The 12,050-nt window shown below is 50.2% G+C and overlaps 1 protein-coding gene across 1 annotated transcript; it reads right to left on the bottom strand.

Annotated features, from left to right (window-relative positions):
• Window positions 1-625: 625 nt before the first annotated feature.
• On the bottom strand, window positions 626-9,639 carry LOC105496423 (potassium voltage-gated channel modifier subfamily S member 1). The gene is made up of 4 exons (XM_011766831.3): window positions 9,229-9,639; window positions 7,461-7,539; window positions 5,954-6,996; window positions 626-3,661 (listed from the first exon to the last, which is right to left on the bottom strand). Exons 2-4 carry the CDS (start codon window positions 7,534-7,536, stop codon window positions 3,191-3,193), a joined length of 1,590 nt encoding a protein of 529 aa, XP_011765133.1. The 5' UTR covers window positions 7,537-7,539; window positions 9,229-9,639; the 3' UTR covers window positions 626-3,190.
• Window positions 9,640-12,050: the final 2,411 nt, after the last annotated feature.

The raw sequence follows: 12,050 nt of genomic DNA, 5'->3' as shown, positions 1-12,050 counted from the left end.
TGGGCCTAAGTGTCATCAAAAGTGTCCTTGTAAGACAAAGGCATTGGAAGATTTGACATACACAGACAGTGAAGTGAGATCAGAGGCAGAGACTTGAGTGATGCAGCCACAGCCAAGGAAAGCCAAGAATGGTGGCAACCACCACAAACTAGAAGAGAAAAGGAGAGGGTTTCCCCCTAGAGCCTCTAGAGGGAGGGTGGCCCTGCTGACATCTTGATTTTGGATTTCTGGCCTCCAGAACTGTCAGAGAGTACGTTTCTACTGTTTTACGCCATCAGGTTTGTCTGAGTTTGTTACAACAGCTGCTGGAAACTAATATATCTTCCAATAAATTCATTTTTTGCTTAATGTCAGTTTCTTTTGCTTATACCCCAAACTCTAATTGTTAACAGTTATTCATCACTTTAATTATTCAATAAATTATCCTTTTTGACCAAGTTTGTTCCAACTCAATTCCTGTCACTTGCAACCTGTTCTGGCTGGCACAACCACAGACAAAGTCTGTGCCAAATCCAGGACTGGAGCCTGAGAATGTGGATTCCAAGTCACTCCACATATTACCCACCCTCTCCAGTCACTCAGGCAGCATGTCAGGGAGCCATCTCCACACAAGCAGAAACACGTCCTGGGGCCCAGCTCTTTATTTGCATAATGGTTTTCATTGATACATGGGAAGGGGAGCGAGTTGTTGCTTTTCTGCCAGGACCACAAACAGCCTCACAGTGGGCTCAGGCCAGATGGTTCTCTCTTGAGCTTTCTCCACACCAGTATCAGGGACCTGTTCGTAGGGTCAGAAAATTTGGAAGCCATCGGGTTTCTTGGTGTGTTCGGCAAGACCATAAGGGTGGTACATGCAGCCCTTCTGATCTGCCCCTAAGCTGGGTTCAGCTGGGCCTTGATGTAAGGAGCAGAGTGTGCAGAAGGGCTGGTATGTGTGTGGTGAATTCATGAGAAGCCCTTTCCTGCTTAGCTCCATCCTCTGTTCCAATCTGGAGACCCAGAATCCATTCATATGTAGGGGGCCAACTATGTACTAGACCCTGTATATGACACACACGTGCCATTCTCTCTGCTTGGAGTACTCCCCCCTGGAACCCCATTTGCTTAATTAGCAATTTATCATTTGGATGGCAGGTTAGATTGTCACTTGCTCAGGAAAGCCTTCTCACTTTCTCGGGCCATGGTCCCTGATACATCATACACACCCGTACTTAGTAGAGCTCACTATGATATATTTGTGTGATTATTGCATTAGAGTCTATCTTCCCTACTAGTCAGTAAGCTTCATGAGTATAGGGATATATTTTTCCACCACTGTATCTCTTGAGACTAGTAAGCAGTCCACAAGTCAGAAGCCAGTAAATCAGAGTGGCTGGGCATAACAACAGCGTGTGCGTCTGTCTGTGGGTGGCAGCGGGGGAGACACTATGGGGAACCTGAGAGCGCATGCCTCACGCAAAGGCATTCAAATTCTTAAAATATAATAAAAGTACTGTTGGACTAAGCCAAAACATGACTGCAGGCCACACATGAAGCCCCAGTTTAAGACTCTTCCAACGAGTATTTGTTGAGTAAGCAAGTAAAGAACCTACAAGGAAGATACTGTAAAAATTTCAAGAACCAAGCAGGGACGGGGCAGGCAGAGCTGAACGGACCTCCTTTTCAGTCTTGTTCACACCTTTTTGAGGGCCAGGTCTCTCTCTGGCTATCTTTTTTTTCCCCCTCTGTGCTTGGCACCCAGTGGGCTGTAGGAATTATCTATTCAACATTTACCAAACACCTGCTCTGCACCAAGCCCAGAGTTCAACCAGTGTCTTCCATCTTGAGGCTCAGGGTGATGGGACAGAGACAGCCACAGTCAGACAACAATAGCACAGTGCTGGGTGCTGTAGCCACAGTATGTGGAAAGGGCTACTGGACCCCCTCCTCTGAGTTTCTCAGCAAGTGGAGAGAAGATTCGGCAGATGGGTATGAGAGATATGCCCCCAACAAGGATGACGGGGCTGGAGCTGGCCAGAAGGGACAGGACTCTCACACATGGGCCTGGATGGGTACTCTAGGTAGGGCTGGATGTTTGTGTGACGGGCAGAAAGGAACTGCCAAGGTCAGGCTGCGGGGGGAGGGTCTGGGAAGCCAGTATTCATATATGTCAGCCCTCTGCCAACAACATTTCAGAGCTGAGCCGGCTTTAAGTTAAGAGACCCCTCTGCGCTACTTGGCTTTCATTGCCCTCTGGGTCATAGATTCTGACCGTTTGACGGAGAGGCTGGAATCTGGACTTGGGGGCAGGGATTGGACCACTTTTCACAGCAGGTCTTGGTGCAGCTAGGTCGCCTAGACCTCAGGCCAGGGCCCCTTCAGAGTTTCTTTCTCTCACATCATCCCTGGGAGGAAGACTGGAAGATTATTGCTTAGCAAATCTTGCATACCAGCTAAAGAGGCAAGTACAATGCTATTGTACTTCCTCCCAGGACTCATCCTCCTTCCCTCCAGGACTCATCTTTGAGAGCTGACTCCTGTTGGATGCTCCTAGAAAGGAACCACAGCTGAGATCCAGAGCTCCTATATCCAAATCTCCTGTCTGGACCTTTCTCTGGCTCTGAAAGGGATTTCTGACCTTGTGGATCAACTCTGGGGATCCATGAATCCCCAAAACCCACATGCAAACTTCATGAGGGCAGAAGAAAGATGGAGTTGACGGAGCATTGCTCCAGGCCCACCGACAAGCCCAGATTCCAAACCTGACTCTGCCACTTCTAATTGTGACATCTGGGAGAGGCATTGCTCATCTGTTAGCCTCGGTTTCCTCATCTGTGAAATGGCGATAATTATCTTTCTCCAACACAGGGCCAAACATGACCTGGCTCATGTACAGGAGGTGCTCAGGAATCATTAGCATCCTTTCAACTTCCTCCCTCTGGCTCATGCCTGCTTCATGAATGGCTTGGAGGAAGGTTTATAAAGCTTTCTGAGTTGCTCGCAGAATCTCACAGAATCTAGGGTAGCACTGTCCTGCCCTGGACCTTTGGAGGAAGGAATGGAGGAAGGAATGCAGCTTTTGAATCTCATTTCTCAGGACAGCATGAATGATCTTGAGAGGCTCACTACCATGAAGAACTTTAGCAGGGGAGGAATCTCGGCTGTCTCAGCCGACTGTAGGGGCATGGCAGGGGGTCACGGATCCCTGGTTTTAATACATCTGAGGGTGTGGAGGCTCACTGGGGGCCTGGGTCTCTAGATCTGCAGACCGTCCCTCCTGAGAGGTTTCTCGGGATGTCTCCAGAGATGCCTCCGACACCCCATCAACGCTGCTCAGCAAGTCCTCAAACTCCTGGTGGTTGCTGTTGCGCACGGCTGCCTCCAGAGCCTTCTGGCGCCGGTAGAAGTGGGAGAACTTGTTGAAGATGATGGTGATGGGGAGCGCTACCACCAGGATGCCCCCTAGGATGCAGCCTGAGGCTGCCAGCTTGCCAGCCACCGTCACTGGCACCACATCCCCATAGCCCACGGTGGTCATGCTCACTGTGCCCCACCACCAGCAGGCTGGGATGGTGTTAAAGCCCACGTCCTCCTCCTTTTCAGCTGTGTAGGCCACACCAGAGAACACTGACACACCCACGGCCAGGTACAGCAGCAAGATGCCCACCTCACGGTAGCTGTGCTGAAAGAGAATGTAGAAAGCCAAGTCAGAGTGGATGGGCTTAGAGTCCTGGTATTAGGCATATAGGGAAAGTGAGGCCCAGAGAGTATAAGGGACAGGTTCAAAGTCAGAGCAAGATAGAGCTGGTGCTAAGACCCAGGTCCCCTGACTTTAAGATCTTTGAACTACAGCTGGCAGCAAAACTCCCTGGTATTGAGCACAGGCCTAATTTCTATTGTCCAAGGTATCTGCTAGGCTACAGCTGTTTCTAACTCTGGGTTACTGGTGGCACCACAGCCAGGGAATGAAGAGCTTGTGACTTTTACACTGTTGCGGAACCAAGACAACCACAGTTTATATTCTACAATGCAAAGAGTTGGTTTCATGTACTTTTGGCTGATCTGAAAAGTATAAAAATGTCTTTTGCTCCTCCAGGAAGCTGAGAGGACATAAGTCCCCTGGACCACCTACAGAATTCACTTTCCTATGGCCGTGTATGTTTGCTTTGTCCCTGAGGCCGAGCTCTAGGGCAGTGATTTCAAACAGGGTGGTTTTGCCCCCCTCCCCTCTACCCCTGCAAGGGACATTTGGGAATGTCTAGAGACATTTTTGGTTGTTGCAACTGGGACAGGTGTGCTACTGTCCTCTAGTGGGTAAAGGCTAGGGATGCTGCTAAACATCCGAAAATGTACAGGGCAGCTCCCAAATCAAAGAATTACCTGATCCCAAATGTCAGTAATGCAAGGCTGAGAACCCCTAGTCTAGAGCAGACTCTCTCCAACTTTAATGCGTGGAAGAATCATGCAGGGGTCTTGGCAGAACCCAATTGTGTAGTCTTGGGTAGAGCCAGAGAATCTACATGTCTAGGAAGCTTCCAAATGATGAGAAAGCTGCTGGTGGGCAGGGGCCTCACTTTGAGTAGCAAGGCTCTCATCTGGAGTATTTTACACCTGCATCTTAGACCCTGGCAGCCCTGATCAGTAATACTCTTCTCCCCTACTGAAGACAAAGCTAGTAGTGTCGGGCCCTGGCTCTCTGCATGGAGGAGATAGGGCAGCGTTCTGGGGCACAGGGATCTTCCCTGGGGAGATGCTGAGCTCAGGGGGTCTGGCGAATGTAATTCCTTATACCTGCCCAGTGCCCTAGGATTCTGCCTAGGTCATCTGCCAGCACCCAGTATCCTGAGGGCATACAAGAGGCTTTACTAAGCCTTGGGTGGAAGGGATCTTTCTTTTAGCATTGTCTGGGGATTATCAGCAGGGTTGCGTGGAGCTTTAGGAGAAAGAACATGAGGTGCTGGAGCCAGGCACAGCTGGGTTCTTCTCTGGGCTCTACTGCTTATTGAGGAACCTCCAACAAGCACTGTCACCTCTTGGAGCTTCAGTTTCCACATCTGCAAAGCAGTGACAATAACACTTACCTCTGTTTAAACCTCTCAGGAACTCTCCTATACCCTCGGGACCAAGCCCAAAATCATGTGCCAAGACTTCACGGCCCTTCGGTATCCTGCCCAGCTCACCTCTTCAATCTCATCTCTGGGAATCTCCTTCCCTCCATGTCCTCCTCCCAGCATTCATCCTGTTCTCTCTCCAGGCCTCAGCACACGCCGTTCGCCTTGCCTCCCTCTTCAAACCAGGCTGATTTCACCCCCTTGAGCGCAAGCTTGCCAGGGCAGTGATTCACCCACAATGCAGCACCTGGCACCAGGAGGATGCTCAGTAAACTGCAACCAGGCTTTAAAGAGCCAACCCTCCAACCTCAGCTTCTTCATCTACGGGAAGAGAATAAATAATAGCATCTTCCTGAGGAAGTTCTCCTAAGGACTAAATTGATAATGGATGTGAAATTGGCACAGATTGAGTGCTCAGTAAGTGTTAGCTCCTGGGGCTATTCCTAGACTTTACCTATTAAGAGTGACCTATGATTATCAGAGCCCCGATAGTGCCAGAAGAAAGGCTCTAGCAGAAAGTCAGCATCCTGCTTGGCACATCTTTATGATACATATAATTTGATGTTTGATAGATATATCAAAAGTGATCTTTGTCTTTTTTCTTTGTTTTGAAAAAGAAAGACAAGCAAAGCTATGCCCCAGTTTTCTCCCTAGGAAAAAGGTAAACCCTTCTTTACAGAGCTATTGGGATAATCAGACTGCATGTGAAACATACACCTGGTGTCCAGCCCTGTGCCTGGCACAAAGGACGGGGTCTCAGTTCAACGTGAGCCTGGACTTGGGAGGTTTGTAAGTTTACCTGCTAACCTGCCAGATGGCTACACCCGCCTATCCCCGCTCCAACCTGGCTTCAAAGGCCGTACCTTGAGTGTGGCTCCCAGCGAGCGCAGCCCGGTGGAGTGGCGCGCCAACTTGAGTACGCGGAAGATGCGCATGAGGCGGAACACCTGCACCACCTTGCCCAGGTGGCCGAGCTCCTTGCCGCCCGTGCCGCCCTGGTCGCCCAGTGCCACACCAGCCAGCAGCGTGAGATAGAAGGGCAGCACAGACACAATGTCGATGAGGTTGAGCGGGTGGCAGAAGAAGTTGCGCGTACTGGGCGCCAGCAGGAGGCGCGACGACACCTCAAAGCTGAACCAGGCGATGCAGAAGTACTCGAGGCGTCGCAGCACTGGGTCGTCGCGCACGCCTTCCGGGCTGCGGCCCGCGGCCACCGCAGCCACGGCGGCCGCCGCCTCGCGGGCCTGGTACTCGGGCAGGCTGTGGATGCACATGGCGGCGATGGAGGCGAGCACCACGCTGATGGAGACGCAGCTGAAGAGCTTGCTCGGCAGCGAGTAGCCCGGGTTCTCCATGGTCAGCCAGAGGCGGCGGCGCAGGCGGCCACAGCGCGCCGCGCCATAGCGCGCCAGCTCTCGCTGCACGTCGGAGATCTCGTCGGGGCATGGGTCCACGCTGCTCGGCGTGTCGCTGTCCTCGTCCCAGGCGTGCGGCTGGGTCAGCCGCCTCTCCAGGTAGCGCGCGCGGCAGCACGCGGCCAGCGCGTTCTCGCCGAGGCCCCAGTAGTCGGCCTCCTGGCCAAAGGCGAAGACGCACAGCTCGTCGAGCACGTGCAAGTGGCCGGTGCGGTAGAAGTGCAGCAGGCCCAGGAAGAAGCCCGGGTGCCGGTCGAAGTAGAATTCGCGCGCCGCCGCGTCGTAGTCGTCGCACAGGCGCCGCGCCTGCTCCTCCGACGCCGCGGCCTGCAGGCGGCCCAGCCGCGTGCCCGGGAAGCGCGCCAGGGCTCGCGCGCTCAGCAGCCGCCGCACGCCACCCACGTTCACGCGCAGCGCTTCGTCGCTTTGCCGCCAGCGGATCCCGGTGTCAGGGCTCGGGCACTCGCTCACCAAGGCTTCAGTGCCCCTCCCTGCGGACACCAGAAGGGCGCGCTGAGGAGTTCCTGGGCTTCCCTTCCAGGAAGACCAGGTTAAAATCCCCTCCTCCATCCAACCAGCCAAGGGGTGTTGGAGACTCTGTGTGAAGCATCTGGTATGCAGGAGGCGCTCAGTAGGTGGCAGGTGCCCTCTGGACTCAGAGTCAGGCCTGGCTTTGACTATCCTTCATCCCCATCATTTGACTTTGGTCAAATCACTGACCCACCCCACCCCCATTTCATTTTTCTCCTTTGGAAAATAAATGCTTAGATCTACCTGGAAGGATAGGAAAGCAATGGAATCGCAGGATGTCCTGGCACCTAGTGGGTGCTCAATAGGATGTCTCCTTTTCCAGGACAAACTTGGATTTATTTACAGCAAAGTTCTGCTGTGGGATCTGGGGCCCTCCAGCCCTCTGAACCTGTTTCTTCTGCAAAATGAGGATAGTAACACTTACCTCCTAGGGGTGTTGGGAGCACCACTTTAGACCGGAGGCTCTCATAGTGTGTTCCCCGGACCAGCAGCATCAGCATTACCTGGGAATTCGTCAAAGATGCAAATTCTCAGCCTGTCATCGATTTACTGAATCGGGAACTCTAAGGCTGGGATCTAGCAGTCTGTGTTCTAACAAGATTGGAAAGTGATTCAGATACATGGTCAAGTTTGAGATCTCCTGCTTTAGCTTATGTAAAACATCTGTAGAGTCAGCCAGACATGACCTTGAACCTTGGCTCTCTGTGTCACCTTAGGCAAGTCACATCACCTCTCTGAGCCTCTGTGAAATGGAGATAAAAATACTCACCTCAAAGTGTGGTTATGAAGATAAAATGACCTAATGTCTTTCTTGGGCTTGGCTAACAGAAGGAATTTAATAAATTATTCACTGGTGTCACTATCTTCTGGAGTCAGGCAAACCTGGGTTTATCTCCACCCCTGATGCACCTGGGGACTTGAGGAAGCTATTTATCCTCCAGGTCTCAATTTACTGCACATCGTAGACAATAGCACCTACCTCCGGGGATGACTGGAGGATGAAGGTAGATTATAGAAAGTGCTTAGCCTTAGTGGGTACTCAGGGAGGATTTAGGTTCTTCTACCACCCCCTGACTCCTGGCTCTGCTGGAATTGGAGGCTAGTGACACCTCCTCACCACTGGCAATCTCATTTGCATTGTGGGTTCAGTAATGCCTAGACTAGGGATTAAGTGTGTGTAAAGCACCTGGGCTTGGCGTTAAATGAATTTGGGGTTCCACCCTTAGCTCTGTTACTATTAGCTCTGTGACCTCAGGCCAGTCTCCTTCCCATTCTGGGCTTTAGCTCTTTTACCTCTAGAATGGGGGTAATGTTGCTTTGGATGAATCATTATTGTGGTATCTGTTCAAAGCCCTGGGTAAACAGTAGATGCTCAATAAATGTTAATCCCGTGTACTACCCTCTGGTCGGACCTGAGTCTGCCACTTACTAGCTGCTGACCTTGAGTGCATTCGTTGCCCTCTCTCTGGGCTTGTTTCCCTATCTGTGGAACCGAGTAGCATCATACTTTCCAGGAGAGGCTCAGAGGATTAAATGATGCAAGATGTTGATTGCCAGCATGGTCCCTGGCACATAATCAATGCACAATAAACATGTGTGATGTAGCTCCACTCCCACCTCCACTTGGATCTCCACCTGCATTTGCCATCAAAAAATGAAATTTCTAATCCAGTTCCATCACCCATTAGAAGCATAATATTGGACAAATCCCTTTGTCCATCTGGAACTCACTTTCCTGCTCTGTGAAATGGGATAATTAATTCAACAAACATTTTCTGACAAGAACCTGAAGATCAGTAAGAAAGATTAAGTGACTTGTTCAAAATCACCCTGCTAGTCCATGGCACAGCTAAGGTTGGACACCAGGTTTTTTTCATTTCATTCTCTCTCCACACACTTATTTTGAGCACCTCCTATCTGCTAGTCACTTCTCTGGGCTCCATGCACACCTCACTTGGTTTAATCTCTACACCAACCCTGCCAGGGAGGTTTTCTAATCCCATTTTACAGATGAGTAAACTGGACCAGCCAGGGTCTCCAAAGCGCGGCCACCCCACACTGCTTCCTCCTTGCGGGGTGGGAGGTCTCTTAGAGGGGGTAAGAGCACCAGGAACCCCAGGCAGCCCCGCCTCCCACTCTGGCTGCCCCGGACCATCCCGGAGCCACGTCCCTCCCCAGAGGAGGCCCCTTACCTGTCGTGGCACCTCCCGGGCGCCTCCTGTGTCTGTCCCAAAGTCACCGAGGCTGGGGGCCGCTGGCTATACTCGGTCTCGCTGCTGTCCCGCCGGCCCCGCAGAGCCTCCTACTGCAGGCGGCCCCGCTGCCCTCTCCTTCCTTCTTCCTTGCCTAGTCCCCCGCGGCTGAAGGCCGCATCGATCGCTGCCGGAGGAGGGAGTGAGGCCGCTGGCGGCTGGAGGCGGCGGTTTCTATTCCTGACTCGGTTGGGGGGTGGTGGTGTCAGGAGACTGGGCCTACCTGCAGGGGCATCCTCCGGAGTTACGGGGCCGGGAAGGAGGGGTCATTTAGGGCATGAGGATTCCCCCTAGAGAGGGATTTCAGCAGAAGCTTCTCTGGCAAAGGAACAACAGTAATCGTGATTTGCTTAATTGAGTGTTTAGTATGTGCCAGGGTACTTCAGCTGCTGTAAGTGATTGATCTCAGCTATTCCTGGCACACTCTTGACAGGGCCAGGATCTTATGTCTCCCATTTTAGGGGTGAGCTCCAGTCACTTCCTCACACCGTGGGCAACTGAGTTAGGGAGCTGTAGAAGGTGGCCTCATCTCCCTTGGAGTCCCAGGTTCTTCTTAGGTGAGCTGTGGAACTTGAAACAATCATTTTACCCCTGAGGCGCAGTGTCCTTACCTGCCCACGGGCTCCTGATTCCAACCTGCCAAGTGGGTTGTGAGGGCAAAGAACATGTGCCAAAGAGCTTTGTAGAGGTTGTGAAGTCCCCACACGTGTACCTATTGTGTGGCTGCTGTGTGCCTGGTTGGGGAGAGGTTACTGGAGACTAGGGCCTGGATATGAGCCTTTGCAAATATTGTTATTAACAATAATGATAATTACCAACATTTATTGAGTACTTACCTTGGGCCAAGCGTATTCCTCAATCTCACTCAAACTGCAAATTTATCTGTTCAGTAAGTGCTACTATTATTCCTATCTCACAGATAAGAACTGCTTTGGGAGGTGTGGTGACTTGCCGGAGGTCCCATGGCTGACTTCTGAGTCCTCTAGGCCAGCACTGTCCAACACCTTTAATGTGAGCCACATATATTATTTTATTTTTTATTTTTTGAGATACAGTCTCACTCTGTTGCCCAGGCTGGAGTGCAGTGGCACTATCTTGGCTCACTGCGTCCTCCGCCTCCCGGGTTCAAGCGATTCTTCTGCCTCAGCCTCCTGAGTAGCTGGGACTACAGGCATGCACCACCACGCCAGGCTAATTTTTGTATTTTTAGTAGACAGGGCATATTGCCATGTTGGCCAGACAGGTCTTGAACTCCTGGCCTCAAATGATCCACCTGCCTCGGCCTCCCAAAATGCTGGGATTACAGGCATGAGCCACTGCACCCGACCCACATATATCCTTTTAAATTTCTGATTGCAACATTTTAAAGAGTAAAAAACAGGTGAAATTACAGTTACCCCTTGAACAGTGGGGCTTAGGGAAACCACTCCTCCATGCCTAGAAAATTAGAATATAACTTTTGACTCCCCTGAAACTTAACGAGTAATACCCTACTGTTCGCCAGAAACCTTACCTATAACAAAAACAGCCGATTAACACATAAATAGTATCTACATATATCTTAGGTATTCACGACATAGCTAACTTTTTCTTCAGGCTTTTGATAATTCTAGGCTACATGGTTCATCTGTAAGTTTTTTCAAATTGTCACAAATCTCCAAAAATTTTGCAACGTATTTGTTGGAAAAAAATCTGCAAATAAGTGGACAGTAGCAGTTCAAACCTGTGTTGTTTCAGGATCAACTGTATTTTTAGTAATATCTTTTATTAAATCTAAAATATTATGATTTCAACATTGGAATCAGTAAAGAAATTATTGAGATATTTTACATTTTCTTTTTTTTTGTACTAAGTCTCTAAAATCCAGTGTACTGATTTTTCTTATTGTTACACAACAAATTACCATAATTTAGTAGCTTAAAACAATACAAATTTATGATCTCATGGTTCCTATAAGTCAGAAGTCTGGGCATGGCCTCACTGGACCCTCGGGGTCTCACCAGGTTGAAGCCAAGGTGTTGGCCAGGGTTGAGGTTCTCATGTGAGCTTCAGAGTTTTCTTCCAAGCTCACAGATTGTTGGCAGAATTCATTTCCTTGTGGTTATAGGACTGAGGTCTCTCTTTTCCTGCTAGCTGTCCACTGGTGATCAATCTCAGATTCTAGAAGCTGCCTACAGTTCCTGCCCCATAGGCAGTTCATAGCATGAATGCTTGTTTTCTTTTAGGCACATGAGAGTGCTGAATTCCTCTCCTGTAACCAGTCAGAGAAATATCTCTGACTTTAAAACTCTCACCTGATTAGGCCAGGCCCACCCAGGGCAATCTCCCTCCTGCCATATAACACACATTCATGGGCTCCACCTACACTTAAACAGGAGGAGATTATACAGGGATGAGGATCATTGAGGAGGGGTCATCTGAATTCTGCCTTCCATATATAAATCCAGTGTACTCATTTATTTTATTTTATTTTTTAGTTTTTGAGAGAGATTTTTTGAGATTCACCTATAGCAAATCTCAGTTTGGACTAGTCACATTTTCTGTGCTCAGGAGCCACACATGGCTCGTGGCTGCCATATTAGACAGCACAGCTCTAGGCTGGGCCACTTCAGTTTTTCCCTCGAAAGAAGAAGTTAGAGGAAGAAGCTGCTTAGTGAGCATCTTGCCCAATTCCCTCATTTGACCAACAGGGAAACTGAGGCAGATTTGCCGAGAAGCAGGTCTTCTATTTCCTGGCGTAAGAGTTTGTCTGCAGCCTTCGC

Source organism: Macaca nemestrina, chromosome 15, assembly GCF_043159975.1.
Source record: "Macaca nemestrina isolate mMacNem1 chromosome 15, mMacNem.hap1, whole genome shotgun sequence".
Classification (NCBI taxonomy): domain Eukaryota; kingdom Metazoa; phylum Chordata; class Mammalia; order Primates; family Cercopithecidae; genus Macaca; species Macaca nemestrina.
This window is presented reverse-complemented; position numbering and strand designations above follow the sequence as displayed.

Bases quoted from the DNA above. Each gene is read 5' to 3' on its own strand.
- LOC105496423 (XM_011766831.3), bottom strand. From the start codon at position 7,536: ATGCTGATGCTGCTGGTCCGGGGAACACACTATGAGAGCCTCCGGTCT. The intron at 6,997-7,460 runs GTAAGTGTTACT...TGGTGTCCGCAG, and splicing joins GCTCCCAACACCCCTAGGAG to GGAGGGGCACTGAAGCCTTG. The intron at 3,662-5,953 runs GTACGGCCTTTG...ATTCTCTTTCAG, and splicing joins CGCTGGGAGCCACACTCAAG to CACAGCTACCGTGAGGTGGG.